Source organism: Nilaparvata lugens, chromosome 1 (genome assembly GCF_014356525.2).
Source record: "Nilaparvata lugens isolate BPH chromosome 1, ASM1435652v1, whole genome shotgun sequence".
NCBI classification, from domain to species: domain Eukaryota; kingdom Metazoa; phylum Arthropoda; class Insecta; order Hemiptera; family Delphacidae; genus Nilaparvata; species Nilaparvata lugens.
Genome location: NC_052504.1, coordinates 76886876 through 76908370, shown reverse-complemented (window position 1 = coordinate 76908370; position 21495 = coordinate 76886876). Strand labels below are relative to the sequence as shown.

General features: G+C 30.7%; 2 protein-coding genes across 2 annotated transcripts in view; one reads left to right on the top strand and one right to left on the bottom strand.

Annotated features, from left to right (window-relative positions):
* The window catches only part of LOC111055596 (peroxidasin-like), a 62964-nt gene extending 55968 nt beyond the window's left edge, over window positions 1-6996 (top strand). The window contains exons 12-16 of the mRNA XM_039443621.1: window positions 670-839; window positions 1525-1633; window positions 2131-2209; window positions 3212-3414; window positions 6688-6996. Coding sequence (XP_039299555.1) covers window positions 670-839; window positions 1525-1633; window positions 2131-2209; window positions 3212-3250 — 397 coding nt within the window. The 3' untranslated portion in view covers window positions 3251-3414; window positions 6688-6996. The remainder of the gene's footprint in view (window positions 1-669; window positions 840-1524; window positions 1634-2130; window positions 2210-3211; window positions 3415-6687) is intronic.
* On the bottom strand, window positions 5218-13722 carry LOC111064218 (androgen-dependent TFPI-regulating protein). The gene is made up of 5 exons (XM_022351910.2): window positions 12965-13722; window positions 9195-9338; window positions 7548-7765; window positions 5963-6114; window positions 5218-5274 (listed from the first exon to the last, which is right to left on the bottom strand). Exons 1-5 carry the CDS (start codon window positions 13127-13129, stop codon window positions 5231-5233), a joined length of 723 nt encoding a protein of 240 aa, XP_022207602.2. The 5' UTR covers window positions 13130-13722; the 3' UTR covers window positions 5218-5230.
* Between the last annotated feature and the right edge of the window lie 7773 nt (window positions 13723-21495).

Here is a 21495-nt window from a genome sequence, read left to right as displayed (position 1 = left end):
ATTTTGCTTAGGTAAAGCAGGTTAACCTACCTATTATGCTACTGTCAATAGGCTAAACCTTAATTTCATTTCCTTCATAGCAATCTAGCCAATTATTATTGACAGAAGCAGTGAACATTCATAATTATTGAATTATCCATGATCAAGTTGAATAGTTAATACTCTAAAGTTAAACTATTAAAGTTAAATAATTAACTCAGAAAATGAGTTATTTATTGGCCTACGAATTATAAATATTAAGTTCTCCAATGTTGGATTCCATTGTTATTTAACAGCATCAGATAAATTTTATTTGATTTTATCTTCTAAATTGACTTTGAACCTTATTCAAAGTCACAATGCCACCTTATACTCACAATGCCATAGTGAGCCAAGAGAGGGCCGGCTGAGTCTTAATTTTGCCCTCCTAGGATTGAAATTGAGGCAGCAATTCAATTCAAATCTGTACCACCATATAATATATTATAGTTTTATTCCTTATTATTTTTGGAGAGTTCATGCTAGCTTAATTAAATAATGAATGAAGTAGCCCAAGGGCCAGACCATGTTAAGCGTTTTTTCTGGCGTTTAGAATCTGCAGGGCAGGAAGCTCTCCGACTGGCTGATTGAGTTGACGCCTGAAAAAACGCTTGATATGGTCTGGCCCTAATAAGTGTTTGTAATTTGCAGCGACATCGAGGACATAGACTTGTGGTCAGCGGGGGTGGCGGAGGTGCCGCGAAGGGGTAGCCTGGTGGGGCCGACCTTCAACTGCATCATCGCCGGTACATTCAGGGATGTCAGGCGTGGCGACCGATTCTGGTACGAAAACGATGGCTGGCCAAGCTCTTTCACACCAGGTACCATCTCCATTATTCAAACATCAAAACAATTCTAATATCTTCTATAAAATTGTATATCCCCATCCCCATTTCCAAAACCTGTAGGCAAATGCTGTATGAATTTTGAACAAGCTTCATGAACTGTAATGAGTTAATGTAAGCTGAATACAAAGACTATAAGGCCCGGTTGCAGAAAAACCGGTTGAATTTTAATCTTGATTAATTTCTCGAGAGTCAATCAGAGAAGAGTTTTTTTGGAAAGAAGACTTCTCTGATTGGTTCTCGTGTAATCACGATTAAAATTTAACCGGTTTTTGTATAATCGGCACTAAATATTGTCTACCAAATTTTATTAAAAATCAAGACTCGATTTTTAATAAATCTTGGACTATACCTCCAGTCTTTTTTTATTCAGTATGGATAACTACCACTGGTAATGTGAAGTCTGCGTACTAATCATATTCTGAGTTACTGAAATATGTGTGATTTACAATAATTGGAAAAATTCACTTGCAAGCCAAGCGGCGAGAGTGTCTCCTCAGGTGTGTCAACAATAAAATTAATACTTGAAAATATTTCCCATAGGATCAGATTAATAAAGGTTTATATAAAGAATATGGAATGCTTAGAAGTTGAACTTATAATTTGATACATCCTGAGAAATCCTGATAATAGAATTGACAGTATTTCTTTATTTTTTCAGAACAGCTTTCAGAGATCCGAAAAATTAAATTATCCAGGCTTTTATGTGATGCTGGTGACAATATTCCCACCTTACAGCTGAGAGCCATGGAAATAAGTGACTACAATGTGTAAGTTAATGTTGTTCATTCATCTCAGTTCTGTGATATTTGATTATCTACAGCAGAATTGAGTCAGTTTATTATGTATTTATAATTTAGGAAACTAGTTAGCGGAATGGTTGGCTCTGGTATCGTATTGGTCTGGTGGCCACTCAACTTTACTTCGGTAAATATCTGTTATGAGTATTCAATCTGTTCTCCTGTAGTTCGGGATCTGCCTGAAAACTTAGGTACTCTGATTTTTCATCGTCATCGTCATCATCTCCATTACCCAAGCACAGTTTGATTTTACGAAAAAATATAGATGAACATCAAAGTAATTGTATAAATAACGGTGGATTAAGTGAAATACTTGACTGATATTGGCATTTTATGCTACTTGATTGAGCCATATCCTGGCCAATATTCTCTTATGAACAGGAATCGATCTATCACTTATCACGATCCGAAATTGATAATAATTATTCATCAATCAATTCAATCAATACGGATTTTTTTCCTTTCAGGAACCCTAGAGTATCTTGCTCAAGTGGATCTCTGCCTACATTGGACCTGACATATTGGAAAGATTATACGTCAAATAAGGTGAGATATGCTATTCTCATTAGTATTTTTGAACTGTTCGTTGAAATTGATATACAAGTAGTCTATTACGGATTCTAGATGAGCAGAACATTCAAGGATCTAACAAAAAAAAATTACAATTTCAAGGAATTGGCCAAGTACTTAAAGATATGAGACACGCATCAAGTAAATTAATTTGAGGACTCAAATTATTGAACACAATTAATTTGAAATATTATAGATTAAACTATAGTATTGGAACAAATTAAGAGATAGATAGTTCAGTGTTTAATCTTAGTTCCTTTTTGATTAATTTTATTCTTAGTACATCAATAGGCCTATACTTCAAACAGCTAGATTCACCCTGAATGAAGAATGAAATAGCATTATTTTTCGTAATTCTTCACTTTTCAAATCTAATTTCGTGTATCGAGTTTTTTTTTTAAGTACGGTAATAGTCTTCATTATATGGTTATTTATATCACACTTGAACATAAATCAGAGATAATTTCAGTTCTACTGTACAAAAACAAACTATTGGATTTTGAGAGTTCTTGAACAGAACTTATAATAAACTTATAAACAATAATGTAGTGTTGTTAAATTACCATATTACTTTATTAGGCCCATTTGACACCAAAGCTGGGCCGGGCCGGGCCGAGCGAAATCAGCCGGAGGCGGATCGGCCGAGCGGAATCTGCCTGCGTTCGAACTGAAGCCGATTCACTCAGTAGGTTTTCTAGCCTTGTAGTGAGAACTCACTACGTGGGAAGATCGAACTAAACTGAAAGAAGGCAGAATCCGCTTGGCCGAAAACGCTCGAGTTGGGTGTCAAGCCAACTGCACAAATCCGCTCGGCTCGGCCCGTCGTTGATTTGAATGCTCCCGACTAAATCTTCATAGTTACCGCGCACGCGGATTCCGCTCGGCTCGGCTCGCTCGGCCCAGCTTGGTGTGAAACCCCTAATAGTTTTGTTTACTAAGCTTTGATAAATCCAATAATTCTCTTCGAACCATTTTCAGGGACCTGACGAGTATTTTGCAGAGAACTCAGTTGGCTGAAGCCTGTGGAGACATTTTTTGAAACAGTAACTATTTTCCAAGCTCTAGTCTATCGAACAGTGGAAATCGCTATGAAACTCTAGATTCTGATTTACTCATACGATGGAACAACCTGGAATGAAAGCACTTCATATCAACTCTTACCGCTCATCCTTTCCTTACAGGTAAACCTACATAATATACCAATAGTATTAATTGTGTATTGTAAACGTTTAGTCCGGACGCAAATGTCATGAATAAGCACTACGTGGTCATTTTTGAGTACAGCCGTGGAAGATGTCTCAATTTCTTTCTTTCGTTAGGTCTACATAATAAGGATCGTGATATGATAAGTTGAAATCACAGGCAAACCCTCGGAAAACAGATGGCCGCCAAAATTTTTAAAGTTTTCCTATATAACTTGTATTTCAATAACCGTTCAAGATATTCAATGGTTTTTTAGACGAAAATATTTAAAAAATCTTCCTCTACAATTTTTGTTCTATAAAATGTTCCTCTAAAATGTATATTCTTTTAGTTATAACCTTCAAAAGCCAAAAAAAAAAGTTTTTCCTAATTTGATCAAATTTTATTCCATTATAACTTTTTTTTTGTGCAAGAGATACAGTGAAATTTTAAATCTATGAAATTTGAGCGGTTATTCATTTTTGGAACGATATATCTCATGCGCTGTACGTCAAAAAAATAGTTCTCCAGCGCCCTCCAAAGAAATCCTGCATGATTTCTGGTGCGTTTTTCCATACGCTTGAGGTAACAATCTAGAACTATAAAATCGAATTTTCATGACTACTTTAAGAGAGAGACTTGCAAATGGTCTCAATCTCTTCGTTACAAGAAGACGAATAAGTATATTGATGATGAAAACAACGATAATATTCAACATCATTGAAACCGAAATTTTTATATCGCTCGTTATTCAGTTATTGTGAAAGATCTCGGATTGGTTTTACCACCAAGTGTGTTTAGAATAACCAAACAATAAGGTTCTAGATAATGAATCTCTTTCCATTATTTATTCAACGATCACTCTTTCCATTATTTTGTTCAACTTCAAAAACTTGAAACATACATTTTTCGGGTACAATATTTCACTTTCCACTCTGTATGTATTCGCAGTAAACAAACACTAGTATTATTTTCACAGTGTTGTAGAAACAATTGTTTTTAAGAAACTTTTATTATTAATCCATCCAAATTTAAAATTGTTTGTTTTATTCTAATTTATATTTTAGATTGTAATTTTGGTGAGAAATTGAATGGACATAACCTATAGTATTTGGACAATTTAAACCTAAATTAGGAAATTTGAAAGAAGTTTAGGCATAGCCTGTTTTTTTTTTCCGATTCTTGTATTTTTTTTGCTAACCTTATAAATAAATTTTCCGAAAAAAGTTTTTTTTTTACTTTGAACGTTATAACTAAAAGAATATGCATTTTAGAGAAAATTTTATAGAACAAAAATGTAGAGGAAGATTTTAAAATATTTTCGTCCAAAAAAAAGGTTGAATATCTTGAACGGTTATTGAAATGCAAGATATATAGGAAAACTTTAAAAATTTTGGCGGCCATCTTGTTTCCGAGGTGTTTGCCTGTGATTCGACTTATCATCATCACGATCCTTATTATGCTAGACCTAACGAAGAAATTGGGACATCTTCCACTGCTGTTACTCAAAAATGACCACGGAATGACATTTGCGCCCTGACTAGTATAGGGAACCAACTACTTGAATCTAAACTTTAAAACATTGCCTAATTTGTTAGTCATTGTTGAGCAATGGAAGTGGGTATTATTCAATGAAAAAACATGGATACAATCGTAATCTACTAATAAATAATATTTAGTTTGATTATCAACAAGTTGAATATAAAACTGGACCTATCACAAAATTCTAAATTAAATTAAAAGTAAAAATGGAAATAATAATACAAGAAGGTTGAAGGTGGTGATTGGTTGAGCAGAGATCGCACTATTCTCTCTTCAATTGATTTTCCGCTTTCCAATTTTGACTTCATAATTGATTCCTGAAAAAATTTTATTCATAATCAATATTCAATATTTAATTAACAATATTCAAATAAATGAACATTAATATTCACCTTATCATTAGTATGCTAATTATTTACTTTCAATACTAGGTCAGACGGATATTATTTTGTTATGACGGAGTTCATAATTCTTGGAAGGTGCATAATATTTGAAAATAGTTCATCATTGCACATAGTATCTTAGTATCATTGTATTATTTTGTAAGGAAATTTTTATATTATATTTATATATTGTTATATAGGTACTTATGTAATAGTTCAATCTTCTCAAATTGGAGATTCTATTTACTGTATATAGAGAATTTAATAAGAATTATTATTCTCTATGTAATAGAGAATAAGTGTAGTCTGAATAAAGTAAGTTGAAATGTTTGCATTCAGAAGGAATCGTAGAAAGACTATTAATTAATCAAAGCAAACCCAGCAGTTCATGATGGTAATGGCTGATGTCATCTTTAATTATTTCAGCAGGTGCTCTGTGATTGGTTAGGTTCTGAGATTGAAACTTCGAATGTAGACAATTTCACAGAGTTACGACTCCCAAACATCACCTTTTAATAAATCGATTAATCGATACTATTTTCACTTACAATGTGGTAATGTTCAGCATTAATTTGTTACTGTAATAATAATTTTGAAACACTCGTGTGTTTATGATAATTACTTGATAGTGTTGTGCTGAGCTTCCTCCCAAAGACAAACGACAGGCACGTTGTTATATAACAGATAACAAAAATGGATGCGATTTTGTCTGCTCTCATCGTATCATACATGAGGTATATCCAGTTTCCGTACATGATTCCTGACCAAATAAAACTGCAACAAAAAGTAATAATACGATAATTGAACGAAAAAGCATTATTTATTAATTACAATAGGAATTGTTTCCTAATAGATATATTCCATATATTTCAGTAGGTTATACATACGTTTTTTGGAAGGGCATCATGAAATTCAGTAAAGTTTATACATCAGTCACATAACAACTTCAATGGAATGGAAAAATACAACAAGGAATAATAATATTGGTAATTTTGTACTAGATTACTCTAAGTTTTGTTTATACTTTTCAACCAATAATGTATTCAATTATAGACAAATATTGAGCAGATTTCAATTTGAACTGACTGTTAGAAAGAGTATTAACTCATCATGTGATCTTGATACCGTAAATCAACAATATCATTATGAATTTCTTAAAAAATATATCATTCCGTTCATTTAAACAATCGAAAAAATGTCTCTAGAATTACTTAAATATCTGTACAATCATTTTTAGGATACGTTGGTCTAATCATCCATCAGGTTTTGTTCACAATCTAACATAATAAAATCAAACTGTATGTTTATATCATGTTATAAATCATACTTTATTGATGTTTGTTTCAGGAATCCATCCTTACAAAGTCAAGAAGTTTCACATAAGAAGGAACCGTATAAAAGTTGGGGTTGATTCTGAAATAGCTCTCAATGCATCAATTGGTTTACTACAACTGCGTGCTGAGAATGAACCGAGAAATATAGTCAATACAAAGGATTTTGATAAATTAGTGTCGAAATCGTATGAATATTATTGAAGTAAAGAATTACCAATACATCAATCTTTACTACTTTGTAAATTGAAGAACTTGATCAGCTGAAATTCATGTATTGAGTCAATTGTTATTTGTTGAATAAAGTTTTAAATAATAGCTTCAATTCTATCTTGTGATGAGACTTATTTTTATATAAATTGAACATCTTCCTTCCCAGAGGTCCGTTTCATAAAAACGTGCAGGAGTCTTGTGATGAGGTAAGAAGTTGACTATTAGTTACTGTCAAAGTTGAAGGAGCATTTTTATACCCTCCAAAACTTTGGAATTTTCATGAAACATACAACTATTAATAAGATATCATTGTTATATTGAGAATCCAAAATAATTCGATAACCATAAATGCGTATTGTTGTGACTATTTCCATACCATATCTTCATATTTTCATCTGCATAATAGATTCAATTAATCTAAGGTCTTTATTCAAGAATAAGGTTGTTTAAAAATAATTTGAATTCTCTATCAATTTTAAAATGAAAATCAATTTCACATCAATGTTTCAAATGTCTATTATTTAATTATTTTAATATTTTTGAAGTCTCTATCTAAAACTGGAAGTAGCCTATATCTATAAAAGAACGTTACATTACTTCAATCGCTTTTTCATTATAATTATGTTAAAAAATAATCAAAATAACAGGCCTTATTCTGCTTACCAGACTGTATACAAGAGCTCCATAATTGAAATCAATACAATGCAGACAGTCGAGTTAATGTCACTCTGGTCCGCAAGAAACAGGTGTATGAACACCAAAATCGGTGGTATTGTATGACAACAATGGTTCAAAACAAATGGAACCTCCCTATCCAAAACTTCTGGATAAATTAATTCTCTGTCATAGATAAAGAAAGTCCAGAAGGTGAGTCCAATCAACTGTAAATAAAACGAAATAGTTTGTATCAGTAACTACAATTTATAGGCTATATAAAACATATTATGAAAATTAGTCATGATAAATACTAAAATATATGAATTCAACAATTTATAAGAGTGTAAAAATAAAAAGATAGATTATTTCAAATACAGATCTATAATATATGATGATCCAATTGAGACAATCTGTAATATTATTGCACAATTTGACGTATTGTGAAATATTGAGTGATATTAGAACATAATTAATGTTTACAGCGCACATTGAAAGATGTTTGATTTAGATACACTCATGACTGTAATTATACCAATCAATGAATTATTGCACAATTTGTCATGAAATCAAGACAATAAGTAGTATTAGAGCAATTAGAGACAAACAAAACAGAATGTTATTATCGGGGGAAGACCAATAAACAATTTGTCTAGAACAAATACAATTTGCGATCAAAGTCATTATAATTATGTTGAATGCTCTATTCGTATTTTGTGGATGATAAGGATGATTATTAATTGACCTGTAGTCTACTTACACTCTCAAGTACGGTAGTATGAAAGGAATTGATTGGGATTATAGTTGTCATAGATGGCGAAATAATTTAAAAGTATGGTACCAAAATTAATAAAAGTACAAAATATTCACAAAGTAGATCAAATCGTTTGGGTACCTAATCTAGATACAAAATACCATATTTGAGATTTCCATAAAATACAGGTATACTGAAATTAAGAATACCATATATTTGAGATTTCCATAAAATACAGGTAATAGCCTACTGTAAAAAGACTTCACTTATATGGGCTACTTTTGTATAAATTGATAAAAACAATATGAAAACTTGTAGTACCCTTTATTTTTAAAACTTTAAAATATTATAACTTATATAATATAATATTCATAATATTTTAAAGTTTTAAATAATAAAGGGTACTACAAGTTTTCATATTGTTTTTATTAAGGTATACTGTAATTTATTAAGAATACAATAAAGAGAACAAAAATAGTGAAACCAACGGAGTACCCGAGAGGCTTATATTGTCAGCCCAAAAAAAGGCCAAACAGTCAACTTTCAAACAGTTTCTGGTGTTTTCTTCGCAGCCACTAGCCTTCAGGATTCCTATCGATCTAGTCCTAGTGCTTGGTTGGAATTTTTACACACCTCAATATGATAAATAATGAGCCTGACATTTATAAGATATAATGAAGGCCTATTGTAGCTAATAATTGAACGATCAGCTTAAATTTGAAGAGGATGAAGGCTAGAGTGTTTAAAAGATCTAAAATCGTATGATACTTTTATGGAAAACTTCTAAAATTGGAAAGCAAATAATTGTTAAAGGATAATAAATAATTCTCAAGGATTATTCACCACACAAATTGTATAAAGTGGGCTACAATAATTATTCTCAATTTAAAAAGATAACTCACCAAAGTAGTTGGAAAAACTATTGCCATAAAAAAATGCTTCCTGAACGTCTCCAAGCAATTTTTCCAGGGCGATCTACTTTTCTCTGATGTGATATCTGTGTAATCCAGTATGATGACAAATGTGAAGTATACAAGCTGAAAAGTCTGAAAAAGCAAAGGCATATTATTAGACTAATTTACATAGAAAAAATATTTTGATCATCTAAAAGCTGAATAGCCACAGGCACTGTTGTGCGTGTTCTAACGAACTTATTAAATCTCATGAAAATTGGTGTACATCGAAGGGTAAATAAGATTAACAAGGCAAGTTACTTTTACAAAAGGTAGCCTATTTCTGCTAGATATGTTACACATGAAAATAATCTTCTTTTGGAGATGAATTAACCCAGGGATTGAAAAGTGAAACTACATGATGTGACATTAAATAATAAGTTATTTTTTCTGTTAGATTGCTTTGTTGTAAAACAAATTAATGTAACGTATAAGAAAACTTCTATGAGATACGTTGAAGATTCAGCATCAATAATATATGTTTTTATCCTTTTATCGCTTTAATTCATCTAGGAAGCCTTTTGAGTGAATTTCATGAGGTGAAAATCTTATTTTGATATTCAATCAATACTTAGTTGTTCTCTTGGAAAAATTAGTTATATGTGATTCCACGACCTTGAAATGTTCTAATTTAAGAAACGGAGATGGTTGATTCATTGAGACCTATTCAAATTTAACTACACCTGTGCTCAAATAACTTATATTTGCTTTTATTGAAAAGTAATTGGGGAATCTATTACACATAGAAATGATTCAACTGATTTAATGACAACACGTAATAATTGATGGTACCTAGCTACTATTGTGCATGCGGTTTTAATGCGATACAATACCGATAATATACGGTATGGTGGTTGGGTATTGGGATAATGATGGATGCTTTATTAACTCAAAAAAATCGAGAGTAAGATATCATCAATCATTATCTGCTAGAGCTATTTGATGAAATAGCTTAAATAATTCCTATACAAGTAGGCTGGTACCTTTATTAAGTCATTTGCAAAACTAATGATAGCTCTTCTATTCTTAATATTGGGTAAATTTTGTTTTGGGTTACGCCAAAACAAAGGTTAGCGTCTCTATTTATCAGGTTGTACTGTATTTGTATGTTGAAAGAATTATGAATTGGAAAAATATATCTTTTCATAAACATAGAGGACAAGACTTCAGGAAGAACTAGGCTACAGCGTCTGACTATTTTAAATTCAAATTCAAATTGAGTTTATTCACAGAAATCATTACAAATACAGTACACATGTATAAATAATATAAATATTTGTGAATTTTCCCCACATAGACAAGTCTGTGTGTGGGGAAAGAGTTCTAATGAAAAACAACTTGGTACTAAAAAGAAAATTATAAATATTTACAATATAACTTGAAAAATAAAAGTTGATTAAATTTAGTGGAGAAAGTATATATGTTTTGAATTGAAGTAGTACAATATAACTATTATGGTATATAGCTTTAACATGGCACACAAGATGAAATTTAGAACTTGAACAATGATAAATTATGAGCAATATATTGATGATATATATATATATATATATATATATATATTATATATATATATATATATATGATGAATACAAGAAAAATATATACATAGTATTAAAATCGGTAAGAGGAGTAGATGTTTAGTATTTAAACTGTATTTTTTCTAGCCCTAATTACTTAATACTTGATAGTTAGTTCTTTTATAAGAATGAATTTGGATTGTTACTTATGATTGTAGTAGAAAGTTTCCCAATGTAAATGATGCCTTTGGATTCCAGAATCAAATTGAAAATATCTAATATATTAGATAACAGAGAACTAAATAAGCGTATAGTATTTTTGCTTTCTACCGGCAAATTGAAACTAATTTCAATTCAGTTATTTTTGTTGTCTAAGGAAAGTGTTGATTATTCTGTTGTATGTTAATGAAACTTCATACATAATTCAAATATGGATTATTATATTATTTATAGTAGCCTATTAAGGAGAGGTGCAGATACATTGTTGGAGCAGATGTCTACTTTGACCCTGGTTAACATTGGTTTACTTATAGTGAGGTCCACGCTATAATGGCAGTGGAGAAAGATAGGAGAAAAACGTTGCCGATCCTCTGTCTTATCAATGCCTTCTATAGACGGTAGCTGATACAGTTTTATTAATGTAATATTAACGGTTCATTCTCGTTTAAAATAATCAATTATATTCAATTAAGCAAGAAATTATATTTTTTCAATAATTTAATAATGAATTTTCATAATTAAAATGAAATATTTTGTCAATTAATTCTACATTGTTGAAAGACGATCTGGCAACAGAGCAAAGCGAGAAAGAGATAGCGCTATCCGATTTGTTGAATGATAGACAAGGATTGCAATACCATTGCTAATCAAACACTGTCATTATAACGTGGACCTCACTATAGGAGATTTACATAGGACAGGTGTAGATTGCTGGTGCAGTATATTAGAGATGTCTGTCTACTTTGACCCTGGTTAAAATTGGTTTACTTGATAATAATTTCCTCAATCCAAAGTTCAAACTTTAGCACATCATATAATGTGTCGTGAATGAGATGGGCTAACGTAAGGGTTGAACTAAATACGATTATTTTAATTGAAAACTTCCAAAATCATAATCAGTAAAAAACTCAAGACTCATTCGATTTTCACCAGTTTAAAAATTTTAATCTATGGTACGATACTCGAAAAAATGAAATCGAAATGTATAAAATTTCAATTCTAATGGTAAGGTGATAATTTGATAGAATTAATTCAATGACGCTACATATTGAATTGAATGCTTACGCATCATTTCCGCTTCAACAACGGAAAAACTGATGACAAGCTGTCTCAATACAACAGTTTAAATCGGAAAAACAGAGCAATGAACTCAGAAATCGAGACTATTCAGTGAAGTTTTCACTAGATCAGCTCTCATATTATTTTTAAATAAATAATTCAATAAGATTATATATCTTATTGCAAACCTTTAGGAAAACAATACGGCACATTTCCGGAGGGTTTTGAATTTGAGAAAAACAAAATTAAAATGATTATATTTATGAAATTTGTATAAAATTGTATTTTCTAAAAAACAAATAGTATCTAATGATCATACCATTGAAGCGGGCATAATCTTGATTTGATCATTTACATTAATGATTTAAAATTGTTTAGTTACCGGTTATCAAAATTAGGAAGAGGAACAGTTTTGGGTTTATCCTGTTGATTCTCTCCCAATCATTAATTTGATTTTGTGATTAAGGAATGTAATAAATGTAATGTAAATTTTGTTGATATAAAAACAGCCAGTAAGTTAACTTTATTATTTACAAATTTTTACATAAAATAACAGTATATATTGTCTCTATGAGATTATTTTTTGTTATTAAGCTATATTATTACTGAAAAAATACATAGATCAATGAGTTACATCAATATTAAAAATCAAAGTAGCCTTTTAACATTTATTTTTTTATTTCTACGCATGGATTCACACTTGAAAATGACTTGAAAGCTCGGAACATGTGTAAAAATTAAAAAATAAATGTTAAAAGTGTAGGGCTACTTTGATTTTCAACTTTTATGTAAATACAAGTGTATAGACAAGAGAATGAACATTTATGAGTTAGTATGAAAACAACGATCAATTTGAAAATATGGAATTAGAATAGAATAAAAGTAACTATAAGATGATTAAGTGATAATAAATTTACTTACCACTCCCCATAAGCTGAAGTACATGAATGGATTCTTATCCACAACCGTCTTCTTGAAAATATCACTCACATTTTCCACATCATAGAAAAACAACAGTCTGAGTCCAAAATAAACGAAAAACAAGTAGTAAATCATAATAATACAATGACACAGTTTTCTAAACATTTTTCTATAAGATAGAGTACTACAATCTAATTTTAGAGCTCGCAGTCTTCAATATTCAGTTATTGCACTTGAATAGGCTGGAAAATTATTTTTGGCAGATAATTTTCAATGAGAAAACTGATGAAAGAATTGATGAAAAAACTTCTATTGATAAGGCGAATAAAAGATTCAACTGTTAAATCGGTGAGAGCGCACAAATTTTCAGAAAGTCCAATGATGAATACTACAATCACAAGTTTCATCAATCTATATTAATTGAATTTTTCAACACATTAATGTTGGTGGTGATATTGTTCCATGAAAATAACCAAATCACATAGTAGTAAAATTGGGAATCGATACATTAATTTTTTCCGACAATAATGTTCACTCAACTTTTACTGGGCCATGTGCAATACTGATCTAATAACCGACTGCAAATAACTGCAACATATTCTTCCTCTTTTCCACCTTCCCCTCCGCCTGGCATCTTCTCCTCTTCTCGCCTTGGAATATTTTTCACTCCGTTTCCCCTTCTCCACACCAAACACTATTGTATTCCACTTTATCAACCGCGCCGCGTCCTTCTGATGCGACCGTAACCCTGGCCATTCATCTCATCAAACATGCAACACATTTCTTCAATTTTTCTCATCACTGAATCGAAAATGAAAAGATATAAATTATTGAGTTTAGATTACTTTTTCAAATTGAATGAAGTTCAATTTTAAGGCAGTGCATCACGATTTTAGAAACTTTTTAGTGGTGACATTGTCAAAGTATTCCGATTTATAGGGTATTATTCATTCCCTAAAAGAAACAATTTCTAATGAAAAACTTTTTTATAATTTTTGAGATATGAATGCCTGAAGTTAAATTCTTGGGGGAAATCCATTGCCGAATTGGTAGCAAATAAATTGAATTCTCAGAATATCAATTCCAGGGAAAATTATCCCAATTTTTAAAAATAACTTGAATTGAGTTACTTTTTAAAATTGACTAAATTTTCCTAGAATTGATATTTTAATATATAAAATAAGTTATGTCATGAGATAGACAATATCTTGAAGAATGTATCCTCAAAATTTTATGAATTTATTTGCTACCAATTCAGCAATGGATCTTCCCCAAGTTTTCAACTTTACCTCAACTCATACCTCAAAAACTAAGAATGATGAAAAGAGTTTTTCCTACAAATTTGTTCCATTTATGTATTTGATAGTATCTGAAACGTAATGCTTTGAAAAATGTCACCAGAAAGTTTCCAAAAGCGATGTGTACAGCTTTAACCACAGAACTATCAACGACTTACGTACTGAAAATAGTCTGTTTTTAATTTTTCTATAAATTGATAGATAAATATTATATTGATATTGATATAGGAACCAGCAAACAAACTCAGACTTTCTGGTTTTAATTTTTTTTCATTTTTTTGATGAGATTCAAGTGTAATATTTCAATCAGTATTCAACATTTCTGGTTATTATATTTCTGGACTCAAAATGATTTGGTGACAAACATAACCTATTTTTGGTCTTTTTAATCTAAACTTGAATTTGGGAGAGAAACAGCACAAGTTTAACCTTATTTTTTCTCTCTCAATCTAGTTTTGGTCTAACTTGAATTTGGGAGAGAAATAACACAAGTTCAATCTTATTTTTTCTCTTTCAATTATTTCAATGTGAAGTGTTTTGTGAAAATGAATAAAGAAATCTTGTAAGATTCACTTTCAATCAAGAGAATTATGAGATTATTCAATCATAATTAGAAAACGATTTTAAAAAGATATAAAATCTGTCAGCCAATGAGAATGAAACAAAATATATAAGTTAGCTAATTGAAAAGCAGTATTGAAACGGTTTGAGATTTATAGGATTCAGATTTTATGTTCAATATTCATAGTCAACATAAATCCCGGTAAATTTTAAAAAGAATTTCAAGAGAACATCTTCTCTAATCTATAATCGTATGGGATTAGGAAATTTATTGCATTAAGATTTTTAATAATATTTTTTTACATCATTTGATGTTTCTTTCAAACTCCACCCGAATATGTTTCAAATAATCACAGATAATAATCATAATTATTCAGTCGATACATGGCTGTTATCGATCAGCGAATGCTGATCTGACATACATTCTGAAATCACTCTATGAACTCATTAGTACAAACCGTATCTTATGAACTAAAAAACATATTTTACATAGATGAGTTCACTTTTAAGAAATGAATTTGCTTTTATCGCGGTGTTTGGATTTTGAGGGGTCATACATGCACGTACAAACTATTTTCATGAATACTTTATCAACATTGTTTGTTTAAAGTAGAACAGAGCTTTAGTACGCTTCTCAAAGTTTGTTCTTAAAACACAAATTCCAATGTCCTTGAATTCATCTGAATTTACTATAATTAATCTTGAGAATATTTTTTTCGAATGCATTAGATAAAAATGATATTATTTATCCTCAAAGTTTCATGAAAATTTTATCGATTACAATACAATAATGTGGCAAATTTTCTTAATAAATGACTGAAGGTCATTAATTATAACATTATCACGAGTTAAATCATGAATCAATTTGAAATTATATTTTCAGTGATATCTAAAATCACGCAGGTCGTTTTTCTGTCATTTGTATTTTTAATTAACAAAAAAACACTTTATATGACAAATTTTAATAACTAAAGCTTTAATGGATCTGCTACTTTGTACTTCATATTAGGCCTTTCTTGACAAGCACGTTATAATAGCAGTGGAGAAAGAAAAAAGAACAGCATTGCCGATTCTCTGCCATCTATAGAAGATACCATTATACAATGGTGTGATTTTAACTCTGTTCATTCATTCTAAAAAATAATATGAATTATATTTTATTCGTGGAGAAAATATATTTTAAAGTGATTTAATTATACATTTTGATAATTGATATGAAATATTTTGTTAATTAATTTTAATAATTGAATTGAAATTACTCAGGGTCAAAGTATCATTTTTAACAATCTAAATTGTTTAAAAACGATCTGGCAACGTTACGGAGGTAGAAAGGGATAGCGCTATCTGCCTTGTCGAATTATAGTCGAGGATAGTCGATAGCAACACCAATTTCAATCAAACACTGCCGTTATAACGTAGACCTCACTATAGAATCATAATTACACGTAACAGGACACACTTTTATTGCAATTATTGCTATTTCAAGATATCAGAGACGACACTAAGGTGTTGCACCCTTCAGTCTGCTATCGCTACCTGGTCGAGGGTTCGAATCCCTCTGGTAGGCATGGACGTTTGATCATCTCATCAAATCTCCCTCTCACTCGCCATTACCCACGCACAAGCAAAAAGATCGATCATGTGGGTATCATGCGCAATATAAAAATAAAACTTTATAGCATTAAAATGTTCAAAATTCAATAATCTGTTGATCGTTCCACGTTTCATTCAAGAAAGTATAAAAATGATGGCAGCGCTCACTATCACACTCCAAGTTGATTAATGATTGAAAGAATAAGACGTTGATATTGTCAATACCACTATATTTATTCAAATAAGAATCTGGTGTGGCGCACTCACACAACTTTCCTTACCGTTCTGAAAATTGATCACACGACGCTTAGCTAGTGTTCACGCGCATCTCAAGTCTACTATTCAAAGATCTTAACCAGCTGGTGACAGGACAATAGCGCTGGAGACACACGAGGTCTGCTATCTCTTCATAGTGAATGATTTACTAGAACCAACAGTTGTCAACAGTTTGCAATTTAATAATCACATTTTACATAGATGAGTTCACTTTTAAGAAATGAATTTGCTTTTATCGCGGTGTTTGGATTTTGAGGGGTCATACATGCACGTACAAACTATTTTCATGAATACTTTATCAACATTGTTTGTTTAAAGTAGAACAGAGCTTTAGTACGCTTCTCAAAGTTTGTTCTTAAAACACAAATTCCAATGTCCTTGAATTCATCTGAATTTACTATAATTAATCTTGAGAATATTTTTTCGAATGCATTAGATAAAAATGATATTATTTATCCTCAAAGTTTCATGAAAATATTATCGATTACAATACAATAATGTGGTAATGTTCTTGAGAAATGACTGAAGGTCATTAATTATAACATTATCACGAGTTAAATCATGAATCATATAACATTATCACTAGTTAAATCATGAATCAATTTGAAATTATATTTTCAGTGATATCTAAAATCACGCAGGTCGTTTTTCTGTCGTCATTTGTATTTTTAATTAACAAAAAACACTATATGACCAATTTTAATAACTAAAGATTTAATGTATCTGCTACTTTGTAGTTCATATTAGGCCTTTCTTGACAAGCACGTTATAATAGCAGTGGAGAAAGAAAAAAGAACAGCATTGCCGATTCTCTGCCATCTATAGAAGATAGAAGATACCATTATACAATGGTGTGATTTTAACTCTGTTCATTCATGCTAAAAAATAATATGAATTATATTTTATTCGTGTAGAAAATATATTTTAAAGTGATTTAATTATACATATTGATAATTGATATGTAATATTTTGTTAATTAATAACATTAATTAATTTTAGTAATTGATAATTACTCAGGGTCAAAGTATCATTTTTAACAATCTAAATTGTTTAAAAACGATCTGGCAACGTTACGGAGGTAGAAAGGGATAGCGCTATCTGCCTTGTCGAATTATAGTCGAGGATAGTCGATAGCAACACCAATTTCAATCAAACACTGCCGTTATAACGTAGACCTCATTATAGAATCATAATTAAAAGAAGATTTAAGATTGTATAAAAACACTTTGAATAAATTGATAATTACAACAAAAAATAGCTATTATACAAATGAAATAAATAAAAATAGTCAAAACCCCAGAACTCTCTGGAAATACATAAATGATATTATAGACGAAAGTAATCATGCTAATGAAGACATAAAATGGAAGCATCGACATTGAACAAGTTCTTCGCGGAAGTAGGTATGAGACATGCAGAAGCTATAGATGTCAGTAGGAATGAAGAGGTTCTGCAATTTAATAACTATGGTACCCTTCAAAACTCATGGTTTCTAACTCCAGTTGAAGCTTCAGAAGTAGAAGAAGTCATATCTAAATTGAAAAATAATGCTAGTCCTGGGACAGATAACATTTCAAACTTCACTTTGAAACAAATTGCTCAGTATATAGCGGCGCCTCTAGCTGATATTACTAACAAAATTTTTGTAACAGGTACTTTCCCTGATCACTTCAAAATTGCAAAGTTGAAACCAATATTCAAAGGGGGTGACAAGACTAAACCCAATAACTACAGGCCAATCAGCCTTTTAAGCAATTTAGCTAAAATTGTTGAAAAACTTATTAAACTACGGTTAATCAACTTCTTAGACAAATAAAATGTTATAGAGAAACAGCAATTTGGTTTTCAAAGAATTAAAAGCACAGAAGACGCATTGTGTAGTTTTGTGAATCAGATTAGTGGTAATTTAAACAACAGAAATAAAACCATGTCAATATTTTTAGACTTATCAAAAGCTTTCGATACAATACCACATGAAACCCTTTTTAAGAAATTACAAAAAATAGGAATAAGGGGAATTACTTTAGATTTATTCAAAAGCTATTTACAGGATAGATCCCAAATATTGTACTTAAATTCACAGAAAAGCACCTTAAACCTCAATTCTTATGGCCTACCTCAGGGTACAGTCTTATCCCCTGTTTTATTCCTCATCTATGTTAATGATCTTTTGAAATTAAAATTGAAAAATGGCAGGATTGTGTCATTTGCCGACGATACAGCAATAATCTTCAATAGTGCTGATTGGCGGAGCTTGTTTAGTAATGCAGAAAGTGATCTATTGACAGTAAAAAGATGGCTTGACATAAACACCATGAGTTTAAATATAAATAAAACAAAATACATAACTTTTTCACCAAATTCAACAGGAAAACCAGAAAACCATTTCAAGCTGAGACTGCATTCACTTTGCTCAAATCTTCAAATATGTAACTGCCCAGAAATAGAAAAAGTGAATAATACTAAATATCTTGGAGTAATAATTGATGAAAACTTGAAATGGCAGCCTCACATTTCTTTTCTGTGTAAAAAACTAAAATATATTTCTTATAAATTCCATAAATTAAACAAAATACTGAATTTAAATCACTTAAAAACTGTTTACCATGCCATTGTTCAATCAGTTTTACAATATGGTTTAGTAATATGGGGTGCTGCATATGATGTGCACATGGAAAATCTCTTTATCATTCAGAAAAATATAATAAAGACCATCTTAAACAAACCAAGGTTATACCCAACAAATCTAATTTTCAAAGATTTTGATGTTTTTACAGTGAGACAACTCTATATCAAAGTCCTGTTAAAGTACCTAATGAAAAATAAAAGTATCTTCCGAAAGCTGAACAAGAACCTTTATCATTTCAGACCAGCTGTAATAGAGAAATACAAAGTTTATCCTACAAAACTTTCATTGATCAGAAGGCAGCTTATTTATACGAGCAGTAAACTGATCAATGAAATACCTTTTGATTTAAATTTAAAAATTAATAAAAAAACCATGAAAGAGTGGATTAAGAGGGAGTATTTCTTTTCCTTATCAGGCATAGCATTTTAAATAGTTATTCATTTTTGTTTTTTGATCTCTGTATTTTTTCTGCTCTTTGGAATGTTTTGTTTGATTTTTGCTGATTCTATTGTAATTGTTTATTTATCAGTTGAATTTAAACCTAAATTTTTAGAATTATTTTCGAAATATTATTTTTTTTTCTTCGTTATTTTGCAACTCTCACCAGCGGGCAAAGAGTTTTTTCTTTTTGCTGGTGATGCCTAGTTTTAAAAATATTTTATTTAAGAGTAAAATCATATATTATTCTTATTTTATTTAGTTTTATAATATTTTGTTTACAAAATGAAATTATGTTTTATTGTTTTTATATTTTTAAAATTGGTCAAATTATGAAAATTTTGTAATATATGAATATTATTAATTTATGAATTGGCAATAAAATAAATAAATAAAATAAATAATAAATTACACATAACAGGACACACTTTTATTGCAATTATTGCTATTTCAAGATATCAGAGACGACACTAAGGTGTTGCACCCTTCAGTCTGCTATCGCTACCTGGTCGAGGGTTCGAATCCCTCTGGTAGGCATGGACGTTTGATCATCTCATCAAATCTCCCTCTCATTTCACTTTATTCACTTTTCACACATTTCACATCTCCCTTCACTTTGTATGCTAATGACCTTTCTTCCATTATCAAATTCTCCAGTTTCCATACTTATGCAGACGACCTTCAAATATATTTAAGCTGTCCCATAACAAAAATTAACGAAACAGTTGGAATAATGAATCAGGATATCAATTCGATAGTGGAATGGACAAAGAAAAATGGCCTTAAGCTTAATCCCATCAAAACACAGCCCATTATAATTGGATATTCTCGTCTTATAAACAATATTGACTATGAATCGATTCACAAAATTAGTGTAGATGGTAATGACATTCCTTACTGTAGCTCTGTTAAAAATTTAGGCATTATTATGAATAATACTCTTGACTGGTCAGAACAAGTGAACAAAACTTGTAAAAAGGTATTCTCAGCCATGCATGCATTGAAGAAAATGCACGATATTCTCCCTAGAAACATTAAATTATTATTGGTTCAATCTCTCATCTTCCCACATTTAATGTATTGTAATTCTGTTCTTAACGATATGCAAGTCACTCTGAATGATAAAATACAGCGTTGCCAAAATTATTGTCTACGTTTTGTCTACTCTCTCCAACGCCATGATCATATCACCCCAGCCCACATTGCTAGTTCAACATTAAAGCTTCCCGATCAGAGGCTTTTTCGAATAGTCAAGCTTGTTAGAGATATCTTGAAATACGGTAATCCGAACTATTTTAAAGATGATTTCAATTTGTCTCCGAAGGTAGGAGGATAGATGCTTCACATACTAGAACCGGAGATAGTACTTTAAGGATACCCAATCATCGAACTACTATTTTCACAAAATCCTTCTTAGTCAGTGCCTGTCGTGCATGGAATGCACTTCCTGTTTCTATCAGGTCCATCGAGAGCCGAGCGAGCTTCATCCTGACTTTAAAAAAACATCTTTTGGAACAAATGACTGAAACTGTCCGGCCCTAGAACGATCACATGACAACCATCCCCACCCATCCCACAAATACAAACCTTTAAACCTGTTATAGAACGAATTGTATATATATATATATATATATATATATATATATATATATAATATATATATATATATTATAAACTCATGTTATTTCAATTATTCACTGCATACTGCTGTATTTTACTGAAAGTTGATTACCCTG

Coding starts and splice junctions, on each gene's coding strand:
- LOC111064218 (XM_022351910.2), bottom strand. CDS start 13,129: ATGTTTAGAAAACTGTGTCATTGTATTATTATGATTTACTACTTGTTT. Junction 7,766..9,194: donor TAGTTTTTCCAACTACTTTG/GTGAGTTATCTT, acceptor TTTTATTTACAG/TTGATTGGACTCACCTTCTG. Junction 5,275..5,962: donor GCTCAGCACAACACTATCAA/GTAATTATCATA, acceptor AAATTTTTTCAG/GAATCAATTATGAAGTCAAA.